This window comes from Lissotriton helveticus, chromosome 3_2 (assembly GCF_964261635.1).
Source record: "Lissotriton helveticus chromosome 3_2, aLisHel1.1, whole genome shotgun sequence".
Classification (NCBI taxonomy): Eukaryota; Metazoa; Chordata; class Amphibia; order Caudata; family Salamandridae; genus Lissotriton; species Lissotriton helveticus.
In genome coordinates this window covers 85,923,990-85,947,539 of record NC_136062.1, presented here as the reverse complement: position 1 = coordinate 85,947,539, position 23,550 = coordinate 85,923,990, and the positions used below count along the sequence as shown (strand labels likewise).

The 23,550-nt window shown below is 43.0% G+C and overlaps 1 protein-coding gene across 1 annotated transcript in view; it reads left to right on the top strand.

The window, feature by feature from the left end:
* The window catches only part of MYO5C (myosin VC), a 1,267,761-nt gene that overhangs the window by 753,005 nt on the left and 491,206 nt on the right, over positions 1 to 23,550 (top strand). The window contains exon 22 of the mRNA XM_078684841.1: positions 12,883 to 13,047. Within this exon, the coding sequence (XP_078540967.1) occupies positions 12,883 to 13,047 (165 nt within the window). The remainder of the gene's footprint in view (positions 1 to 12,882; positions 13,048 to 23,550) is intronic.

Here is a 23,550-nt window from a genome sequence, read left to right as displayed (position 1 = left end):
TTGCTTTTTTCTGCAGATCTCGTGCCTCTTTCTGCATCCCTCTTATCTCTTTCTGCACCCCTGTTTCCTCTTTCTGCATATTTCCTGCCTGTTTCTGTACCTCCCAGGCCTCTTTCCGTACCTCCCATGCCTCTTTCTGCACTTCTCTTGCTCTTTCTGTACCCTGTATGCCTCTTTCAGCACCTGTTACTTCTTTCTGTACTTCTCTTCCTTCTTTCTGCACCCCTCCTGCCGTTTGCTGCACCCCTCTTGCCTCTTTTTGCACCTAAGTTGTTTCTGCAGCACAGCTCCTGCTTCTTTCTGTACCTCTCTTGCCTCTTTTTGTACTTTTCTTCCTGCTTTCTGCACCCCTCCTGCCTCTTTCTGTACCTCTTGTGCACCTCTCCTACCTCTTTCTGCACCCCTCCTGCCTCTTTTTGCACCTCTGTTGGTTCTTTCTGCACTGTTCTTGCATCTTTCTGCACCTCACTTGCCTCTTTCTGCACTTCCCTTTCTTCTTTCTACACCTCCCTTCCTTCTTTCTACACCTCTGTTGCTTCTTTCTGCAATTCTCTTGCCTCTTTCTGTACTTTTCTTGCTTGTTTCTGCACCTATCCTGCATCTTTCTGCAGCTCTCTTTGCCTCTTTCTGCACTTCACTTGCTTCTTTCTGCACTTCTGTTGCCTCTTTCGACACCTCTGTTGCTTCTTTCTTCACTTCTCTTGCCTCTCTCTGCACTTCTCTTGCCTCTCTCTGCACACAAAGGGCTACTTTTAAGCTGACCTCAGGCTCAGCAGTGCACACATGCAAGTGTAGAAAAGGGCTGCTGGCCTCTAAACTGCCCTGCCCTATTATATAATAGGGACTTAGAGTTAGTTCATATCCCTCTGCCCTATTATGTACTAGGGCCTTACAGGGAAGGTCATGCCAATCACAGGGATACCCTAAGCCATAGTGTACCCTAGTGTATGTTGGTGTTTTCACTGTATTCTAAGTGTCTTCCACCATAGCACTTGCTCCGGGCCTGGTTAGTCAGAGTCAGTTACCACCAGTACCAATCAGCAAAAAGTTGGGGCACATGATGACTTTGCAACAAGGCCTCTTTCTGCACCTCTGTTGGTTCTTTCTACATATAAATCAATCAATCAATCACGGCATTTGTAAAGCGCGCTACTCACCCGGGAGGGTCTCAAGGCGCTGGGGGAGAGGGGTATGTTACTGCTCGAACAGCCAGGTCTTGAGCTGCTTCCTGAAGGAGAGATGGTCTTGGGTTCGCCGAAGGTGGGTGGGGAGGGAGTTCCAAGTCTTGGCTGCCAGGTAGGAGAAGGATCTTCCTCCGGTGGTGGCTCTGCGGATGCGTGGTATGGTGGCGAGGGTGTGGCTGGTCGATCGTAGCTGGCGGGTGGGCGTGTAGAAGGTCATGCGGTCGTTGAGGTGCTTGGGGCCCCGGTCGTGGAGAGCCTTGTGTGCGTGGGTGAGGAGTCTGAACGTGATTCTCTTGCTGACGGGGAGCCAGCGCAGGTCTCTCAGGTGTCCGGTGATGTGGCTGTGTCGAGGGATGTCCAGGATGAGTCATGCGGAGGCGTTCTGGATGCGTTGGAGTCTTTTTTGAAGTTTGGCTGTGGTTCCGGCGTAGAGGGTGTTCCTGTAGTCCAGTCGGCTGGTGACGAGTGCCTGGGTGACGGTCTTCCTGGTGTCAGTGGGGATCCATCTGAAGATCTTGCGGAGCATGCGCAGGGTGTTGAAGCATGAGGATGAGACGGCGTTGACTTGTCTGGTCATCGACAGGGAGGAGTCCAGGATGAAGCCCAGGTTGCGTGCGTGGTCCGTTGGTTTGGGAGCGGTGCCCAGGGCCGGGGGCCACCAGGAGTCGTCCCAGGCGGAGGGTGATGATCCCAGGATGAGGACTTCCGTCTTGTCTGAGTTCAGTTTAAGGCGGCTGTTCCTCATCCAGTCGGCGACGTCTTTCATCCCTTCATGTAGGTTGGCTCTGGCGGTGGTGGGGTCGTTGGTGAGGGAGAGGATCAGCTGGGTGTCGTCGGCGTAGGAGATGATGTTGAGGTTGTGTTGGCGTGCGATGGCTGCGAGGGGGCTCATGTAGGCATTGAAGAGGGTTGGACTGAGTGAAGATCCTTGTGGTACGCCGCAGATGACTTCGGTGGCCTCGGATCTGAACGGAGGGAGGCGGACTCTCTGGGTTCTTCCGGTGAGGAACGAGATGATCCACTCCAGTGCTTTCTCTCGGATTCCGATGTTGCTGAGGCGCTTCACTAGGGTGCGGTGGCAGACAGTGTCGAACGCCGCTGAGAGGTCCAGGAGGATGAGGGCCGCTGTTTCCCCGTTGTCGATCAGGGTTCTGATGTCGTCGGTGGCAGCGATTAGGGCGGTCTCGGTGCTGTGGTTGGGCCGGAACCCGGACTGCGAGGGGTCGAGGGATCCGTTCGTCTCGAGGAAGGCGGAAACCTGTCTGCTGACGGTCTTCTCGATGACTTTGGCCGGAAAAGGAAGAGTGAGATGGGACGGTAGTTCTTGAGGTCGGTGGGGTCCGCCGTTGGTTTCTTCAGGAGGGCGGTCAGCTCGGCATGCTTCCAGCTCTCCGGTAAGGTGGCGGTGTGGCAGGAGGAGTTGATGATGTCTCGGAGATGGGGTGCAATGATGGCGTCGGCTTTGTTGAAGACGTGGTGTGGGCATGGGTCGGTTGGTGATCCGGAGTGGATGGAGTTCATCGTGCGGGTGGTGTCTTCGGTGCTGATCGGGGTCCAGTTGCAGAGGGTGGTGGTGGCGGGCGTTGGTTCGGTGGTAGGGTGCGTGGTCTGTGCGTCGGATCTGTTGTGTATGTCGGCGATCTTGCGGTGGAAGAACGAGGCGAGTGAGTTGCAGAGGTCTTGCGAGGGAGTGATGTCGTTGTTTCTGGCGCTGGGGTTGGAGAACTCTTTGACGATGCTGAACAGTTCCTTGCTGTCGTGGGCATTGTTGTCCAGTCGTTCTTTGAGTGCCGTCTTCTTGGAGGCGCGGATCAGCTGATGGTGTTTGCGGGTGGCGTGCTTGAGGGCGGTCCTGTTGTCTGTGGTCTGGTCGAGCCGCCAGGCTTTCTCGAGGGTGCGGCAGTTCTTCTTGGATTCCTTGAGTTCGTCGGTGAACCAGGGGGTTTTCTTGCTGCCGGGTCTGCAGGGAGGGTTCTTTAGTGGTGCGAGGTCATCGGCGCAGGTGGTCAGCCACTTGGTGAGGTTGCTGGCTGCTTCGTTGGGGTCCGTTGTGCTGGTGGGAGTGTTCTGGTTGAGGCAGGCGGTGAGCTGCTCGGCGGTGATCTTGCTCCAGCTTCGGCGGGGAACCTGTTGCAGGTGGTGGTGGGTCGTAGTTCTTCTGAAGCTGAAGTGGACGCAGCTGTGGTCGGTCCAGTGGAGTCCGGTGGCGTGGCTGAAGGAGAAGTGCTTGCTGGATGAGAAGACGGGGTCAAGCGTGTGGCCGGCGTAGTGGGTGGGGGTGTTCACCAGTTGCTTGAGTCCGAGGTTGGCGAGGTTGTCCAGCAGGGCGGTGGTGTTTCTGTCGTTGTTGTTCTCCAGGTGGAAGTTGAGGTCCCCTAGGAGGATGTAGTCGGCGGAGGGAAGGGCGTGCGTGCTGATGAAGTCTGCGATGTCTTCACTGAATTGTGTGCGTGGTCCCGGTGGTCGGTAGATGAGGGTGCCTTGGAGGGTGGTCTTGGGGTCAGTGTGTATCTGGAAGTGCAGGTGTTTGGCGGCGGTGAAGGTTTCGTCGGAGTTCGTCGAGATGCGGATGGTGTTCTTGTGTACGATGTGTACGATCTCTTGCTTCTTTCTGTACCTTTCTTTGTTTTTCTGGACTTCTGTTGCCTCTTTCTGTATTTCTCTTGCTTCTTTCTGTGCTTTTCTACCTCTTTCTGCACATGTCCTACCTCTGTAGACATGGTTAGAAATTAGCATTACGGAAATCATTGAAATTCACTGAAAAAACCATAAGCTTCAGGGGTGTTATAATTAGGAATTAGCATTTAAAACACCTTGGAAATTCACTGAAAAAAACAAAGATTTCAGGAATGTTATAGTTAGAAATTATCATTTAAAAAACCTTTGAAATTCACAGAAAAAAAACATAGGTGTCAGTGATGTTATAGTTAGAAATTAGCATTTAAAAAGCCTTAGTATTTCACTGAAAAAATCACAGGTTTCAGGGACGTTATAGTTAGTTGGACTTTTCACTCATATAAAAGCAGTGAAATTCGGCCTTTATAGTTAGCTGAGTTAACTATATCTCGCTCCCCCGCGGTGTACTGCTGATGACGTTACATTTTACATCATTCATGACATGGTCAGTGACATCACTGATGACATCACTGATGCATTGCAAATGACATCACTGATAACGCAAGTGTTGACTCCCATTGGAGCATGGTGTATGACATAAACAGTCTCTTAAAAACAAAGTGTTCTTTCAAAGCAGCACAAAACGCCTCTCATTCTGCTGTCAGATAATGATTCACCGACAATATCTGCGAACGTTAGTTCAGTAACCACCACTAGTGCACAAATTTATGCCCCGACTTGCGTCAGCTTAAGGGCTACAAAATCATATCTGCGGCAGAGTCTGGAGCCCTGGTGGTTGTACTCCCACTGGCGATGCCCCTTCATGCAGTTAATACTGCTTACCTTTCTCCCCAATGCGACCATAAGAAACTTCACTGCTGCGAGGCATTACGGTGCATCACTCCATACACACATCCACTGTTGCCGGCAGCCTCTTTGCACCAGACTGAGAGGGCGTATCGGTGCAGGCAAACTGGCCAAACATTTCTTCCAAAACAAACTCTGGTTCAAGAATTGGCTCTTAGCTCGGTTGCACAGCCTGTGAGTTTTATTTCACCACAGTGAACGTGAATACATTTATATCATATGTGGTTCTTTAAACATTTGGCAGATGCATTTTGGCTAATTGCCTTTTTCAATGCAGCTTTCACATGAAGGGTTGCTCAACTGTAGGGCCTTTAAACCATGAGTGTTGACTTCTATTGAAGCATGGTGTATGACCCATATAGTCTCTTAAAAACACAGTATCCCTTCAAAGCAACACAATATGCCTCTTATTTAGCTGCCAGATAACAACTTGCAGACCATATCTGTGAACTTATATATATATATAAAAGGAATTGGAGAAGATAACCAGCATGTTGGAAAACACTGTCATCAATCTCACTGATTTTCCTCTGACCCAAGCTGAACAACAACTACTCTCTCTTGGACTTTCATATTGTCCTCCTAACAGGTTTTCGTATAATCAAACACGCATTGACATCTATAAATTTATCCGTAAGATCAAGCTTATTAAATATTTCAAACTCAACTCCAAAAGGAATCAAGTAGTGACTATGGCAAATGTTGATACTACGATACCCTCTCTACAAGTTCAGGATGTTGCGGGGTTACAGAACTTGTTAGATTTAGCTTTCGATAATGACTCACAATTTACCCCTACAGTGAGTCAAAGCATTTTTGTGAAACGGTCAGCTGTCACCCCTTTTCGCCCGAAATCTATTTTTCTACCGCTCATGCCCCGTGATGCGGTGGATGTGTTTAGCGATAGGGTGATTATAGAATTGAAAGCCCTGAATAGAGAAGTTCTGAATCAGAGGAAACAGACTAACTACAATGACAACCAGTACCATCAACTTGTGAGTAAGCTCCAAAAAACCAAGGATGTCATAATTAAAAATGCGGACAAAGGTGGAAACACGGTGCTTTGGTTGACCAAGGATTACATCATTGAAGCAGAAAGACATCTCAGTGACACTTCATGTTATCTCTTGTCCACTCAATTCTCTATGAACAAAAGCCATGAAACTACACGCAAGTTAATTCATTCATGGAAGCGAACAGGTTTGCTCACTAAAGATGAATGTAACTTTTTGGTCAATGATCATCCCATCACACCTGTTCTGTACTTTCTACCGAAAGTGCACAAACAGGTGACGCCTACTCCAGGTCGTCCCATTATAGCTGCAATTGGCAGCATGAACGAGAACCTTTCAAATATGTGGACTTCTTCTTGCAGCCCTATATGCACAGTCTCCCATCCTTTTTGAGGGACACCACTGATTTCCTGAATAAAATCATGGAAGTGGAATGGAGTGACAATCTACTATTCTTGGTTATGGACATAGAGTCACTTTATACGTCGATACATCATCAGCACGGCATGCAGGCGTGCAAGTACTATTTGAACAAAAGAGACATCAGTTTCCGGAATCACAATGCCATGTTGATGGAAATGTTAAATATCTGTCTTAACACCAATTTTTTCAGATTTCAGGGCCAGATATATCAACAGCTGCGTGGAGTGGCGATGGGCTCGTGTTTCTCCCCCAGTTACTCATGTTTACATGTGGGCTGGTGGGAGGAACACGAGCTCAGGACCACACACCGTCGCTGGCTACCCTATATTGCGCATTATTGGCGCTTTATAGATGATGTCTGTATAATCTGGAAAGGATCATCAGCAGAGGCGGAAGCATTTGTTACTGAACTTAATGCCAATGTTTTCAACCTTAAATTTACCTCCACTGTCACCACTGATGCAGCAGAATTTTTGGATGTTAACATTTTCATCAAGGACAACAAAATTGAAACCCGTCTGCATAGAAAGGCCACCGCGGGCAATTCAATTTTACATGCTCGTAGTTTCCATCCGGCCCATACAATCCGCAGCATCCCCTATGGGCAGTTCATACGTATTTGCAGAATATGTAGTGACAAGGACTCTCTCGATAAGTGTCTAAGTGAATCTAAACAGCGATTCATAAATAGAGGCTATTCTGAGTCTATTCTTGAGAAAGCCCTTCATGAAGCATGTACATTTGAGCGTATAACACTACTTACACCTAAGGTTCAAAACATGTCTACCGCAGAGTGCAATGTACGTCTGATTACCAACTACAGCACTCAAGAGCGTAAAATCAGGCGCATCATTGCTTCTGAATGGCCTATCATCCTAACTGATGTTATTCTTGGGCCATTACTTCCTAGCATCCCTAACATCACATTCAGAAGGGCGCCTACTATGCGCGATGCCCTCGACAGGCCCATGCCTGAAGGTCCGCTAAAAAAAAGCATGACAACCAAAACTGGCTTTTTCAGATGTACATCTTGTCGAGCTTGTACTTTTGCCAAGAATAGCACACATTATGTCACTGCATTCAGTTCCACACCCATTCCTATTCGAGAACACCTAACATGTAGATCAGAGTATGTTGTGTACAAACTGAAGTGTACCTGTAACCTGGAGTACATCGGAAGTACTAAACTTCCGGTGCACCAACGAATTTTGCAGCACATTCGTGCTATTGTCAACAGCGACAATAGTTATCCTGTCGCTAGACACTTCCGTGCAGTACACGACAAAAAACTCAAGGATCTCGAATATACAGTTCTGTGCTCGGTACCCCAACCCGGCCGGGGGGGTGATCGAATGAAGCTTCTTCGGCAAAGGGAATCACATTTGATTCTTGCCTTAGACACTAAGGCTCCTAATGGACTGAATCTCACTGAAGATTTGAGCAATTTCTTATGAACTGTTTATATCTCACCATGATTTTGTTTTTCATGAATTTCCTTCATGTGATTTAGATTTTCACTTCGCGATTGGCCGCCTGTTGGCTCTCATGTGTATATATATATATATACTTTTGTCTAGTGTATACTTTACTGAATTCCAATTAATTGCTTGGCTTATTAATTTTGTTACACCAGCTCATTGGTTTACATGAATTGAATGATTACTTTCCCTGTCATCTCTATTTCTGTCGGCTGTGGCTCTCCTACATTTTTTCTTTGTTTATTTTCATTTTTTCCAACATATTTTTGTTATTCTTCTTGCTTTCTCTTATTATTTTGCATTTTTGGTTTCACCAGTTATTACTTGTTCTTTTCTAATTTTATGGACAGCTTGTATGTAGTGTAATTAGGAATGCTCTAGACGACAATTTCTTGTGAACATTTTCATCATCTTGGGCACTATATCTCCATCCATTTAGGTTCAGGGCAGTTTGTGCTTGTTGTAAATAGTCATGTTTTCTGCGATGTTTATTGACAATTTGTCATTATATATTCATATGATCTGCAGTTATCCACTCAACAGTATTGCTTTCTGCGTTTATTTATGGCACTATGTCATTATTTGTTTTGAATGGTTTGCAGACAACTACTTACATTCCAACTGAGGGTGTTACATGCTGTACATACATTGCACTCTTGCTATGCGCTGGTTATTTTTCCATTTATTTGTTTCCAAGTGATGATTCATTTATGTGTGATCTTGGAGCCTCTTTACACGGAGCTACGGTTCATTCGTTTTTATTGTTTTAAACACTGGTGACTTTATTAGTCCTTTCATTATGTTTATTATTCAGAGAAGGCGTGCACTATTGGTCACTTTTGATTGTCCTTTTTTCATCATTACTATTTATATACTTTGTTTGTTCCTGACGTGTTGTGTGAACAAGCTCTCGTGTAGAGCGAAACGCGTCACCTTTATTGAATAAATCGTCTTCCCTGTTATCCATTCCTGGATTGCTGATTATTTCGAGGCTATTGCTGTTTGCTGGGTGTGAGGCTTTTGAGGTCTTGACCTTTCGGTTCCGCCATTATTGAACGGGACAAGGACTGCTTTATTATATATATATATATATATATATATATATATATATATATATATATATATATATTTTTTTTTTAGATTATATATATATAATAACATTATGCATAATATGTATCTATTTTAGTCAAAACTGTTTTATTTTTTCAGCATTATTTGTTATTTAAAGTCCCTGCCTCTAATATTTTCCATGGGAGGCTGTTGCATTATCAATGATTGTCCATGTTTGAGGCTTACTCCACGGCTGGCCTGGTGTACATGTACTACAGTTATGCCACGTTTAGAACTGTAGTAACTTTAGAGGTGTAGTTTGTGAATTGCAATGTGGGTAACTGTTTTTCAGTTGCCTGTACGTCCCTAAACCCCTCCCATTTCGCAGTAAGTTTCCCTATTTTCAAGCCATCCACCTGTGTCCCTCCCTCATTTACCAATAAAACATAGGCTTAAAAGTGCAATAATCTCTGCCACCTTGGCAGAGATCTCTTCACAGAAAAAGGTAGGAGAGGAGGAAGTCTCTTCTAATAGGTTACTGAAGAATATTTTTGTAGTGCATATGTAGTAGTACTATTTCTCGTACGTCAAAATGTAGTTTGTGAATAGGCCCCAATATTTAGATAGGATTTGTTGTTTAATGAAAGATGATTGAAAGCAGGATAGCACGCTGAAGTAGACAAAAGAATGATGCATGTGTGGGTGCGCAGTACCTCTACATTTTATACTTCATGTATATACCTACTGGTTGGGTGTATCAGGGACAGTGTTAATTTCATGAGGCAATGTATCTAATGAGGTCGAAAATCAGCATATCAAAAATTCAGTTAAGAAAGGACTGACTCTATAAGTGAGTTCTAGGGCAGAATTGAACAATTTAGATAGGTTTATTACATAAATTCAAAGGGTACAATATAGAAAGAGTAAAACGAACGTGCAGCAAAACTCATTTAAATTCATAAAGTCATTACCGTGAAGGGTATCAATAATAGGACAATACGGAATTATAGACGAAATCAGAAATAAAAACGAAGGACCTGATTATGGGTTTGGTGACCTTACGGCTGTGGCAGTGGTCTCCTGCCTGCCGTCTTATGACGTCACTGCTGCGCCAGCGGCGGTGTCTGACGGCACCAAATTATTTTTTATATGTGGCAATATTTTGACTGAAGAAGTGTTAAATTTACTCATATGCGTGACACATGAAAAAGTACTTTCCTATTGCTGGAGTCTGAACAATATATGCCCAGTCCAGTCAACGGGTAAACAGTGCAAAGCCGACTTATCTGGATTTCGGCGCCAAGAGAGTTGTTTTCTTCAAGGTCAAGATGCTGCTCTGATGGTTGCACTGGACGAAGGGATCCACGTGGGAGACTGAAGGGAAAAAAAGGAAATTGGTGAATATGCACCTCAATTTCTTTGATCCCGCCAACTTAACCCATTTCAAAGCCGACCTCCTGCCATGGTTGGCTCGACAGAAATGCAACTCATAATTCCAATAGCTGTGAACTTGTCTGTACTGCCCTCTGACAAATGCTTTCACCCTACCTCTATTGCGGCAGTCTGTGAATTGCTGGCTGCATCACGGGGACTCCGGCAGTCTTTCCTTCAGCAGACTGCCAACATCGTAATTCGGTGGGTGGACCGCCAACTGTGCCACATGAATCTGGTGCAACTTCGATGGCAGTTCCCTTACTGCAAAACTCGTAATCAGGCCCTAAGTCTAAAATATCCAACAAAGTCAGTAAGAAATTAGACAGCATCCCTAGCAGTATAGGAAATGTTCCTAGCACACCAACACAATCGAGGGTTTATAAAAGAAATTTCCCAGAAGAAGAGCATGTAAAATCCGAATTATTGTGGTGTAAACAGAGAAATACATTTTCAACAAATCAGAATGACTATAAAATTGTCATACAACCCTACCACCTTAGCACTGACCCACTACATCAATATTGATTCAGAGATGCTTAAATTATATCATTCAGAGGTATCAGAAGAAATTAGTTCTATAAACAATTGAGAACGAATGTGATGCCACATGCAAGTGAAAGATCCTTGGAGAAATGTTACATTAGTGAGCCTCTTGTAGAGAGTCTTCTTCCAAAGCAGTGTAATTCAGTGTAAACAACTATGTCTTGCTTGACTACATGCAACAGAAATAATAAAAAGTGAATATGGCATCTAAGTTGAACATGAAGGCTTCCAAGTCTAGCTGACGCCTAGTTAGCACAATTCAGGAAAAAGCACTTAAACACGTCATATCAAAATAGTTTAAAACGCACTAGCTCAATTTCCGTGTACATGTATTTGCAGTTGAGTATAGATGACTTGCTCAGCACACTATTAATACTGTACATTCTTGATACATAAAAGCTCCATCAGTTGTAATGCTCGAATTAATGTCAGCTACTAGTAATTACTCGGCCACATGCCAGACCTTGGTCTGATCTGCTGTGGCATGGTGGGCAAAAGAACTATGGATTGCAATGATACCCATGCAATTGCCAACTCAGTGCAAGCATTCCTCCTTTCACCTTTTATGTGTTTGGTGTAATGACTTAAGTGGCCAAGAGAAGGCCTAGATGTGAGTGACTTACTCAGTGGGTCCCTGAACCAAGCTACACCTGACTGAAGGGCCCCAATCAAGGCGAAACCGGTCTTTGGTTGCTTGTGTTTCGCCTCATAGAGGACCTGACTTGCAGGTTCCAGCTGAACTGTTCCTATTGGAGCAGGATCAAGACTGATATGCATATTACGGAGTCTAATCTGAGGTAGTTTGATGGGCAAAAGAATGATCGGTTGGAATGCTACCTGAGTGGTTGCCAGTGGTTAGACTTAGGACCTGATTACGATCTTGGCGGATCGGATACTCCATCACAAACGTGACGGATATCCTGTCCACTGTATTACAAGCTCCAAAGGATATAAGGGAATTGCAATACAGCGGACAGGATATCCGTCATGTTTGTGACGGAGTATCCCATCCGCCAAGATCGTAATCAGGCCCTTATTGCAGGCATTCCTCCCATCACCTTTTGTATGTTCAAAGCAGATCATAGGTTCTCATCAAGTTCATTGTATAAGAGGAAAGTTAGACTAATGGAAGTAGATTCATACTCTGTATAAGCTCTAACCTTTTCATAACATTGTTCTGACATGTGGGCAATTGATCAGCCACTAATCCGAAACCTGTTCCAGTCAAAAGCTTATTTCCTAGTGCAGTAAATGTGAAATGTGAGGTACTCTTCTAACAGCTTTCACATCTGTAATAATACAGCCATATTTCTGCCCAGTTGGCTACGGCAGTGAAAGTGCTTTATTTTATATGTTAGCAATGTTTTGCTAAGTCTGCAAACAAGTTGTGATCATTGTTTTGAAAATGTTCTGCATCACTCCTTGACTGACTTAAGGAATATAGAATGTCCTCCTCAGTTTAGTTTTAACACAATGCTCCTAGCATGCCACAATCGCAACTGAGTAAACATAAGTTGTGTTTTAAAAAACTAACAAGCCTGGCTTCATTTGACCACTGTGCCCATTCTTTAACAAATACACAGATGTGTTTGATTGGCAAGATTTCTCCATTGGCTGAGATTATTTCAAGCATTGCATCAACACTACTTTTTCCTTTTTTTCTCAGCCTGGCTGAAACTGGTCTGGGGTTGCTTCTGTTCCCATTCAGAGAGGAAGTGGCCTAGCATTTTAGTCTCAACTGTCTCTACTGAAGCTGGGCCAAGACTGATTTGTGTTTTGTTGGTTACTGCCTGTAGTAAAGTACATTGAGCAAAAAAAACGTCGAAGAGCAATTGAAAGTGGTTGAGATTAATTTAAGCTTCTATACGTCACTTTCTTTTTGCTAGTTGTAGCGCAGCACATAAATTACAACATAAAAACACATTCAAGGGTTATCAGTTAACTTTGGTGCCTGTGCCTGGGAGTCACATGCAAAGTCAACAAAGTTCTTAATATCATATGTTTGTTTGTTGTATAAGATGCAGCTCCTAACAAATAAAATGAAGTGTAGCAGTGTTGTATTTAGTATGTGAATCACTGAAATGACTGCAACTTTTCTTTATGTATTATTTGGTACTCAACTTGCCTAGTACTTTACTCCTTGAAACCACATCTCTATGATTAATGTATAGGAAAGGCCAGGCACATTTGCAGATGTGCCTTCCTCTTTGTATGTCTCATTATGTAACTGTCACAAGTATCTTATTCAAATGAATTGTTTGTTTTATATTTCAGAGTAAAGAAAACCATGGGTTACTAGAGCGGCTCACCACACTTGCCTCAGCACACTCTAACGATGTTGACAAACTCCACAGGATGGAAGCAGAACTTAAAAAAACAGCGTCACAGAAAAATGCACTGGAAGTTAAAGGGAAAAAAGAGAAGGAAGAAGCTGAACAGGTTATTAGTTCCTTTTGTGTTTTTTTCAGACCCTGAGCAACTAAACTTGATTCTCTTGAATCTAGATTCACTGGTGGAGGTACATTTTTTCACAGTGCCAGTAATGGAGAACACTTCACATACGCCCCCAGATCATAGACTCTCGAGCCTCTCGCAGGTCCAAGCTTCCAGATATACAATTATTTTTTACCTTCTTTAATGTCTCAAAAAGTACTGAATTGATTTACCCAAAAACATAAAAAGCACAATCCTGGCCTGGGGCAGAGTCCATGGTTCGCCCTTATAATTGCTGCTGAGTATGCAAAGTTGCCAAATCACATACAAACTCTGCCCTTTAGCCCCCCTCCTTCCACGTTAGTACTGTGCAATGGTGTTCCTGCCATTTTTCTGGCTGGTGAACAGCTCAAGTTATCAAAGGGACCCAAGCACTTTTCTCGACAATTTTGATAGTGTAGTCTTAATGCAAAAGAATATGGGGATCTCTCCACCAAACAAAGAAACGCTTACATATAATTTAGAGGAATTACTCTTGTTTGATGGAGATTCAACTATTTGTCTGTAGTATTGTCGTCTTCTCTATATGAGGACTCATTTTATCACTGATTTCTGTATGAAGATGCTCAAGGAACAATCGCATTCCCAAAATTGCACATATACAAGGCCACTGCAGACATTACCTTGTGGTCCTTTACGCAGCTGTAGTGTAGAGTCTGCACTAGACATTCACCCAACATGGTAGTACTCACTAATTAACCAGTAGAAAGTTTGGTTAGCCCTTTTCTTAAATTTCAGCTCTAGGGGATAGGGTCTGAGGGTGTCTAATTAGGCTCAGGGAGGGGGAGTGTCTGCCCCAACCGTTTATTCATTACTTGGTGTGGGATCTTGGGGTCCCCAGGGCCTAAGAAGGCTGGAGGAGAGGGAGGCCAAACACCCCTCCCCTTTTTATTGGAACCTGGCTTGCTGCAAATTAAATTTTGGGGAGCTTTATTCCCCCTCCCCTTAATATCAATGTTTTGGCCCCAGGGGATGGTGACCCTGGGGCCTGAAGGCCAACCATATGGTGCGCACGCCAGAGGCTCTGCACAGCATGCCTGCGAAGTGTTGTAAAAAGGACCTGCTGCAAGACTTACACCAAACCACGCACAGCCAAAGGCCAAGTGGGGCTTGGGGTTGGCTGCCTCTGGGTGGCTGCCTGCCTTCAGGGAGTTGGATGCAGGGCTGTGTGCAGCAGGGCATTGTCTTTGCATGTGGTAATAAAATATTACTTTAAGTAACAAAAACTAGAAATTCTCTGAACAAAATAAAGGTTAAGCAGCGTTGTCCATAGGTGTGATTGAAAAATCTGTTTTTGTTAAAAAAACAACTTAGAAATTCACTGAAACAAATCAAAGGTTGACGTAATGTTATAATTAAGTGGCTGTCAGTGACAGCATTGAAGTTTTCAACAACACAAAAACACAGATATGCACCCGTTACTTGCGCCCCTGCCATGCACTCCTTATCACCTCACATATTGCATCACTGATGACATGTTCTGTGACATAATTTGACATCACTCATGATATCTCAACTAACATAATGATGACATCACTGGTGACATCATCCCATTGAGTGTGTTAGTTTGTTTTATACTTTACATAGTCACGGGTAACTACCATAATCATTTTCTATCTTATCTTTTACAACATGTGTCCAGCAAATGGGTATTAGTGTTTACAAACTGCATGTGCTTCTAATGTCTCATAGATGTGTGCAGGCATTGAATGTGTTATAAATCTTTGAATTCAAGGGTAACTATTTGTGTATATGACAGTTAATGACTTATGACTAGTATGTTCGACACAAGCTATTTTGTTCTGCAGAAAAAAATTCTAACCGGAAAAGATTCTATGTAGTAGATACTAAGTATTGTAAGTAAAGGTTTGCTGAGATGGGTGAATGAATCTAGGATTCATGCTACCGTTGTAGAGACCCAATGTAAGAAATGGCATGCGCCTTGCAAATGGCTACACCCAATGGCCATTAGTAAAAAGGATAATTTGAGTTGTGGTTAGAGGTCTGTGCCCCTTAATCAGATGTAATGAAAGGAATAATAATTTCCAAGACTTATGTAGTGTAGTTCTTAGTAGGCAAGATTTGCCATTTTAATTCCTTCTTTCCAACAGTGATATCACATGAAAAACAACAGCCAACACATGTTTCCACTGATAGCCGATTGACCGAAGGCTTTCTCAAGGCAAAGTATCAGAATTGCGGTCCTATAGCTTCCTTTCGATGATAGTAACAACGTGGTATCTGCGGTCCCAGGAGCAAAAGCAAATTTGGCCTACTAAGAACTACACTACATAAGTCTTGGAAATTATTATTCCTTTCATTACATCTGATTAAGGGGCACAGACCTCTAACCACAACTCTAATTAAGTATTGTATGTAACCATTAGTTATTAGACAGAATTGTCTCAGTATGACATTTTCTACATAACATGGAAGACTGTGTGTACCAGGTACTAACTTATGTACATGTGCTTCTTTTGCTTGAGACGATGGGCTATCTATAAAGTTTTCACTTCAGCATGAAGGCTGCTGGTAGTATGATCTATAGCACCTTAAACCTTGGTTATTTTAAGCAAATAGTGTCTTTTTTTGACAAGTGTTTCCTAGAGTGTATACTTTTGTGACTAGATACTTTTTAATACTCTGTGGTGTATTTTTCATGAGAGTTTCACTGTCTGCAAAGAGTGTGACACAGAGCAAACTCTCCCCATAGATTAAACTTGGTTTACAGTACCCACTTTATAACTCATATCAACTTCATTTCTCAATGTGGGTTTGTTGACTGCGAAGTGTACGAGACAGATAAAAGCTGTCTGTAAAAGGGTATTGGTTTTGGAACAGACATTGAGTATCTTGAGAAATGTGGCTTTCTCTGACCAGCTGTATACATATTAAACATGGTGTACACTTTAACGTTTGCTATTTTAAGTGAATTACCTACTGGCTCTTGCCAGTAGGTTGTTATAGTTAGGACCTACTTTCCATAGAAAGAGCATTGATTGTTTTGTCAATAACTATGGCCTGTTTGATGAATCATCCTGAAATTTCCCAAACTAATTCAACGCTCACTTCAGCTGCTGTCTGTGAAGGTTCAGGGTGATTCATCAAGCAAGGGGTGAGAAAAAGGGGTGGTACCAAAAGACATTATCCCCCTGTTAATTCCCAGAGGGACTTTAGACACTACTACAGCCTAAACTGCTGGACAGAATTGCACCAAATTTGGCAGAAATGTAGATATTGGTCCAGAGTAGTGCCTTTTGGTAGTTTGGTGTAAATCTGTTCAGTAGTTTTAGCGATATTAACCAAAATACAAAGTTGTATAACTGGGGGCGAGGATTCTCAGCGTATCCGACAATCCCGAGCTGTAATCTGATTGACTACCAAAACTTCAACCAGGCAGAGCTGGCAGCCATCTTGGGACTTGACTTCAGCCAAGTCCCACAAAAAATGTTAAACCCATAGAATAGAAGGCAGGGAAGGAATACCCTGACCCCCTAGATATGGTGGTGTGTCCCAGAGAGACCCCGCTAGTGTTTAAATTTTTTTTTTTTAATTTGCCTTGAAATCACTGGAAATTAGCAACAAAACTAAAAAAAAATAACAAATTGCCCTCTCCTGCGCTGGTTTTGAAATGAGCCCCTAAGTGGTCCAGGTCCCGGGGGCATTTTGAGGAAAAAAAAAAGGAGTGGAGCGCATGGGGCCCCCTTCCTAAGCCTCTAGAGCTCTTGGGACTACCACCTCCCGGGCAATGTTCAAGTATGAAAGTTATATTAATACTTTTAGGGTGTATTGATTTTCCCATATAAAACACATACAAATGTCACAGCTTTTAATGCAAGTTGACCGTTTACATGAAAATAAAGATTTTACAGCACTTTAATTTCAAATGCTTCTTAAGTGCCTTTTAACATAACTTTCCCTTACGAGTGTTGAATAATCTGCATGCAAAAGCTAAGTAGGGTACTCTCCAGCACACGAATAGCTTGCGAGTAACTGGCATGACATGGTTTCAGAGTACTTGTGAAAAAAAATCATACAGTTGTAGCTTCAGCTAACACTTGCTTTCTTTTATTTCTGTTTTTTAAGCCTAGAAGGTGTACAACTCATGCACACAGGATTTAAATATAAACTTACATGCAATATTATCAATAATAAAATGATAAAATACAAATAAAAAGAAATAGTAATAATTACTATAATAATACTTTTGCAACCATTATACTCATTTTATAGGCCTAATCATTTTAAACATTTTTGTACCATCTGAAAAACTGTCCATTGATTTCCAATAGGTATTGAGCCCTTTCTATAGCCTATATTGGAAGTAAATGATGTCCATCAGGCCACACATAGGAGTACTGGGAAAGGCTAGACACTTAATGTGCTCGTTATGAATTTACAATCTACCTTCAGTACATATGTACTAAGATTTTTTCCACATAAGATTAAATAAATGAACTTGAACTCTTGAGCTGTTTCCCATATGCAACTTTTCAAATAATAGTTTGAATGAAGACTTTCAGGTTCTCGAAATTATATGTTCAAGGCATGCGTCCTAGAGATACACATGCTTTGCATACTCCTGCCATCTACTGTTGGGTCCAGATGTTTGCAAGTTGTTTTTCTTCGAAGAAGTCTTTTCCAGTCACAAGTTAAGGTGACTCCTCCTTTCGATGTTAGTGCGCATGGGCATCAACTCCATTGTTAGATTTTTTTGCTTTCGCCATCGGGTTTGAACATGTATTGCAGTGCTCCAATTCGAAACCATCAATCGAGATCCCTTCAGTGCTCAATTCACTCTACCCTCGTCAGTAGTGTTTCAATCGCGTCGTCCACCTTTTCGTGTCAAAATCTATGAAAACTTTAACTAATTGAAAACTCTAACTGTGGCCTTCGGGCCTAGCTAGTTTCCTTGATTGACTTCTAATTCAAAATCCAGCGCACAGTCTTATGCGGATGGAACAGACGCTGTTTCAATTCTGTCCTCGATGCCAATCCAAATATCCTCTCACCGACCAGCATAAGGTCTGTAACCTCTGTCTGTCCCTGGAACATGAAGTGGCGTGTGTCGGTCATTCCGATCCAAAAAGACTCTGCGGGACCGCTGGGCTCGACAAAGATATATGCAGCGGCATAATATCGAGGACACCCCTGATATCTTCGGTGAAGATATCGAGCAAAAAGAGATGGAAGCATCGGCAGCAGAAGAAGAAGAATAGGCCTTCTCCCTTCAGAACTCTGATTCCAAGTTGGAGATCGAGCATGAGTTCCATGACGTTCCAGCTTTACAGGGTGCTATGAGTACCAAAGCCCCTTTACCCACCAAACCAGTGTCCACTAACCCAAATGTTATTGGGCCTCTACTGCCATCAGGCCATTGTAGGCACTGAGACTTTGATTCAAACGCCCGCCTTCCTGCTCGGGACCGGAATAGCAAGTCAGGCCTTCCGGCTCAGCCCCAAGGTAAGATGATACCCCTTTGGTTCTGAAACATTCCATATCGAAAGAGAAAAAAGACAAATGTAGCTCGGCACAGAAAATTTCGGCATAGAAACAAAAAGGCACTTCAATAAAGCTGCTGAAGCCGATTTTGGGAAAAATGAAAAAAAAAGCTTCATCCCAAACAGAAGAAAAACTATATAAATCCTTATACTGGACACATAACAGATAAACCAGTAATACCGTCAACAAAGGAAGGCTCATACTGAATATTAAATTCCTCTCAAGAAAAAGGACATAGCTACCACATTCCCCAAACCCCTTCACCTTCTTCACCTATGCCCATTATACCACATACAGATCCTCTACACATTACACCATCAGGGTCTCCTAACATAAATCCTGATATAGGAGATGGAGACCTTGATCTATAGCCAGCAAAACCTTCCCCTCTTGATGATAATACAGCATATCAGGAATTAATTGCTATGGCAGCCAATTACCACAGAGAGCTTTGACACAAAGAAGCACTAGATGATTATTTCCTATTCGAAAACTTAGGAAACACACACAAAATTACACAAATGTTGCCTACGCTAAAAGGTATGGTGAGGCACACTAATGATATTATTAAAGACCCAGTTAGAGCACTTATATTAACACCTATGGTGGACAAAAAATATAACCCCCTTCATCTGACTTAGTTTTTATTAGGGGCGTTTGGATTCTTTAGTGGTCTCTAATTCACGTAAGAGGGCAAATTCACAAACATCATGGGAGGCACCATCTCCAGATGAAGAATCTAAGCGGATAGATGCATCAGGGAAGAGAATAGCTGCTCAATGAGCCAACCATAGGCATATGGCTAGTACGCAAGGTCTATTGTTCAGATAAGATAGAGCTCACTGGAATGAGATGGAAGATTTATTGCACTATCATACAAAAGAACACAAAAAAAGGGGGCAGGAAATAGTTCAGGAAGGAAAACTTATTTCTAATTCCTCTATTAGGTTTGCATTAGATGCTGAAGATACTGCAGCTGGAGGAATCAACACTAGCATTATGCTTAGGAAACATGCATGGCTCAGAATTTCTGGTTTCAAACCAGAAATGCAACAAACCATTCGTAATGCACCCTTTGATAAGGAACACCTGTTTGGACTTCAAATAGACCAATCACTTTGAAAAGATGAAAAAGGATACCGAAGTAGCAAAATCTATGGGGGTACTTCAATCTCCTTCCACCAGAGGGTCGTTTTGTCACTCCTTTTACAGAGGAGGCTCAAAACTAACACCACAGATGTGGCTGAACCTTCATATGAGACACAAATACTATCATCCCCCTCTAGAAGATTCTACAAGGGTGGATATAGATGGAATAATTTTAAAGGGAGAGGTAGAAGTATACCAACATGTACCTCCCGGTCCATTAACAAGCAGTGACTTGCTGGTACCCCCGACCATTCATCACCTGTTGGGAGAAGATTACATCAGTTTCAAGCATTTGCTAATCAAAAACATTAGACAAGTGGGTTTTGGATATTATCCAACATGGTTATTGCCTGGAGCTTAACAGCAATCCTTCGAATATTCTACCTCGCACACTCTCTCTACAACACCACGAGCTTCTCAAACAAGAAGTACAAGCTGTTCTAACAAAAGGAGCTATAGAACTGTTGTTTTACGTCACCAAGGAACATGAGTTTGCTCACTTTACTTCTTAATCCCCAAATAGGATGGTCTCTAAGGCCAATTTTTGATCTTAGAACGTTAAACCTATAAATACTGTCAGAACACTTCCATGTGGTTACCCTGCAACATGTGCTTCCACTTCTACAACAAGTCGGCTTTATGTCCGTACTAGACTTAAAGGACGCATACTTCTATATTCCTGTCCACCCAGCACATCGCAAATATCTCAGATTTTCTATAGCAGGTAATCACTATCAATTCAAAGTACTCCTTTTCGGAGTGACTACTGCATTGAGAGTATTCACAAAATGTCTAGCAGTAGTAGCAGCTCATCTAAGAAGATAACAAATCCATGTCTGGATGATTAGCTCATCAAAGCCAACACACAGAAAAAGTGTTTACAACACACTCAAGCTACCATAAACCTTCTCCATCAATTGGGATTTACAGTCAAAGTTCAAAAGTCCCATCCTCAACCCTCACAACTGCAAACTTATCTGGGAGCAACGCTAAACACTCACACAGCTCTAGCCTCTCCCAATGCAGCCAGAATTCAAAACTTTCAAACTTATTGCTACAGTTTCAAAACAACCAATACCTAACAGTGAAAACTTACATGCAACTATTAGGGATGATGGCATCATGCATTGCAATAGTGCCTCATGCAAGATTACACATGCGTCCTCTACAGGAATTCTTAGCACATCAGTGTAGTCAATCACAGGATCAATTAACAGATCTAGCATTGGTAGACAGCTGCACTCATCACTTCGTGCAGTTGTGGAACACACAAAAGGGCAGCCCTTCATCAACATGATTCCATAAATCGTACTAATAGCAGATGCATCTCTCACAGGTTGGGGTGCCCATCTCCAGCATCTATCAATTCAGTCCTTATGGGACACCAAACACAAAAGTCTCCGCATCAATTACTTGGAGCTTCTAGCTGTTTATCAAGCACTAAAAGCTTTTCAGTCTCACCTCATAAGGAAAGTTGTCCTAGTTCGGACAGACAATATGACAGCTATGTACTATGTACAAAAACAGGGAGTGTGAGGGGGGACACACTCTCTACAGTTGTCTCGCCTCTCTCCGACCATTTGGCGTTGGGGAATACATCACAAAATTAATCTTCTGTCAGAACACCTTCCTGGCATGCACAGCCAATTTGCCGACCTCCTCAGCAGGATATGGCAACAAGTACACGAACCTTCAAGATGCTAACCCACGCTCACAAGGCCCTCCATGGCACCGGACCAGCATACCTGAACAGCCGACTCAAATTCCACACATCCCAAAGGACCCTACGATCAGCCCAGCTCTCCTTCGCCGTCGTCCCCGGCACCAGAAAGACCAGATCGGGAGGCCGCTCCTTCTCCTTCCACGTGGCCAGTGCCTGGAACGACCTTCTGCTCCACCTCAGACAGATAACATCACCCCCATCTTCACAAGAAACCTCAAAACCTTGCTCTTCGACAGACCCCCTTCTTGATGGACTGGAACTTGCGGAACCCCCCATGCCCTACGGATGAACAGGTCAGGTATATTTACTTCTACTTCTTCTATTTCTGGTTTGGAAACTCAGGCAGACATAACACACACTGATTCTAGTAGCTCCCACATGGGCTCGTCAACCATGGCTTACCACACTACTAGAACTGTCAGTGGTTCCACACCAAAAACTGCACCTCACTTCCAACCTTCTCACACAGAACCGTGGAGAAATCCGACATCCAAACCCAAGGACTCAACCTAGTGATAGGGCTCCAGAGTTCAGATACCTGAATCTACCACCAGATTGTATTACAATTCTTAAAGAAGCAAGAAAACCTTCCACTAGAGCATGTTATGCAGCAAAGTGAAAAGGTTTGTTATATATTGTAATAATAACACAATTGATCTGCTAGATGCATTTATACAAAATATTATTTGTTATCTAATGCATCTACAGCAAGTTGGCTTAGCCTGCACATCTATTCGACTACACCTTGCAGCAGTAGCTGCATATCTGCAAAACAGACAACATTTATCCTTTTTCAAAGTTCCAGTAATCAAAACATTTATTGAAAGCCGAGGAACAATAAAATCACCCAGGCTACCACCTGCACCTGTCTGGAAACTTAACATTGTTCTCACAAGGCTTATGGGTCCACCTTTGGAGCCATTACGCAATTGTGCATTACAATTTCTTTCATGGGAGGTTCCTTTCTAATTGCTATCACTTCATTAAAAAATGTTGGTGAGCTACAGGCATTAACCTTAGAAGAACCTTTCTTTCAAATTCATAAAGATAGAGTGGTTCTTCGTACATACCCAAAATTCCTTCCAAAAGTAGTTTCTGTTTTTCATATTAACAAATCAGTTAGATAGAAGGTGTTCTTCCCTCAACCTGATTCAGTAGCAGAAAGGGTTCTATGCACACTTGATGTCTAAAGAGCATTATTTTACAATATTGATAGAACAAAAGATTTCCGTAAAACAAAACCACCTTTTGTTCCATTTGCTCCACCTAGTAAAGGAAATCCTACCTGTAAATCCGGTATTTCAAGATGGATTGTTAAATGTATTCAAATGCTTTGTTAAAGCTAAAAGAAATGTAACTATACCCCCTAGAGCATATTCTAAGTGCAAAACAGGAGCATATATGGCCTTTTTAGGAAACTTTCCCTTTGCTGACATATGTAAGGCAGCTACATGGTCTACACCACACACATTTACCAAACATTGTGTGTGTGTTATAACACGTCAACAATCTAATATGGGACAAGCAGTTCTAAAAACACTTTTTCAAACAACTGTAACACCCACTGGTTATCTACCGCTTTGGGAGGATTCTGCTATACAATCTATGCAAAGCATGCATGTGTATCTACAGCACACATGCCTGGAACGGATTATGTTACGTACCCAGTAAGTATATGTTCTTGCATTGTAGAGCTAGCTGTAGATGCACATCAATCAATCAATCAGGGAATTGTAAGCGCGCTACTCACCCGTAAGAGTCTCAAGGCGCTGAGGGCATGGGGGGAGGTAGGCCGCTCCGTTCAGTCGAAGAGCTAGGTCTTGAGGGTCTTCCTGAAGGGTTTCAGTGAGGGGGCGTGTCTGATGTCTGCCGGTAGCTCTTTCCAGGTCTTGGAAATCTGTGTGGATCCACAAAATTCCACCCACCCCGCGTTCCCCAAAGTCGTACGAGAAAAATGGTACCTCACTTGTGTGGGTAGGCCTAGTGCTTGCGACAGGAAACGGCCCAAAACGCAAGGTGAACACACCACATTTTCACAGTGAAAAATGACCCTTTTTTTGCAAAGTGTCTACCTG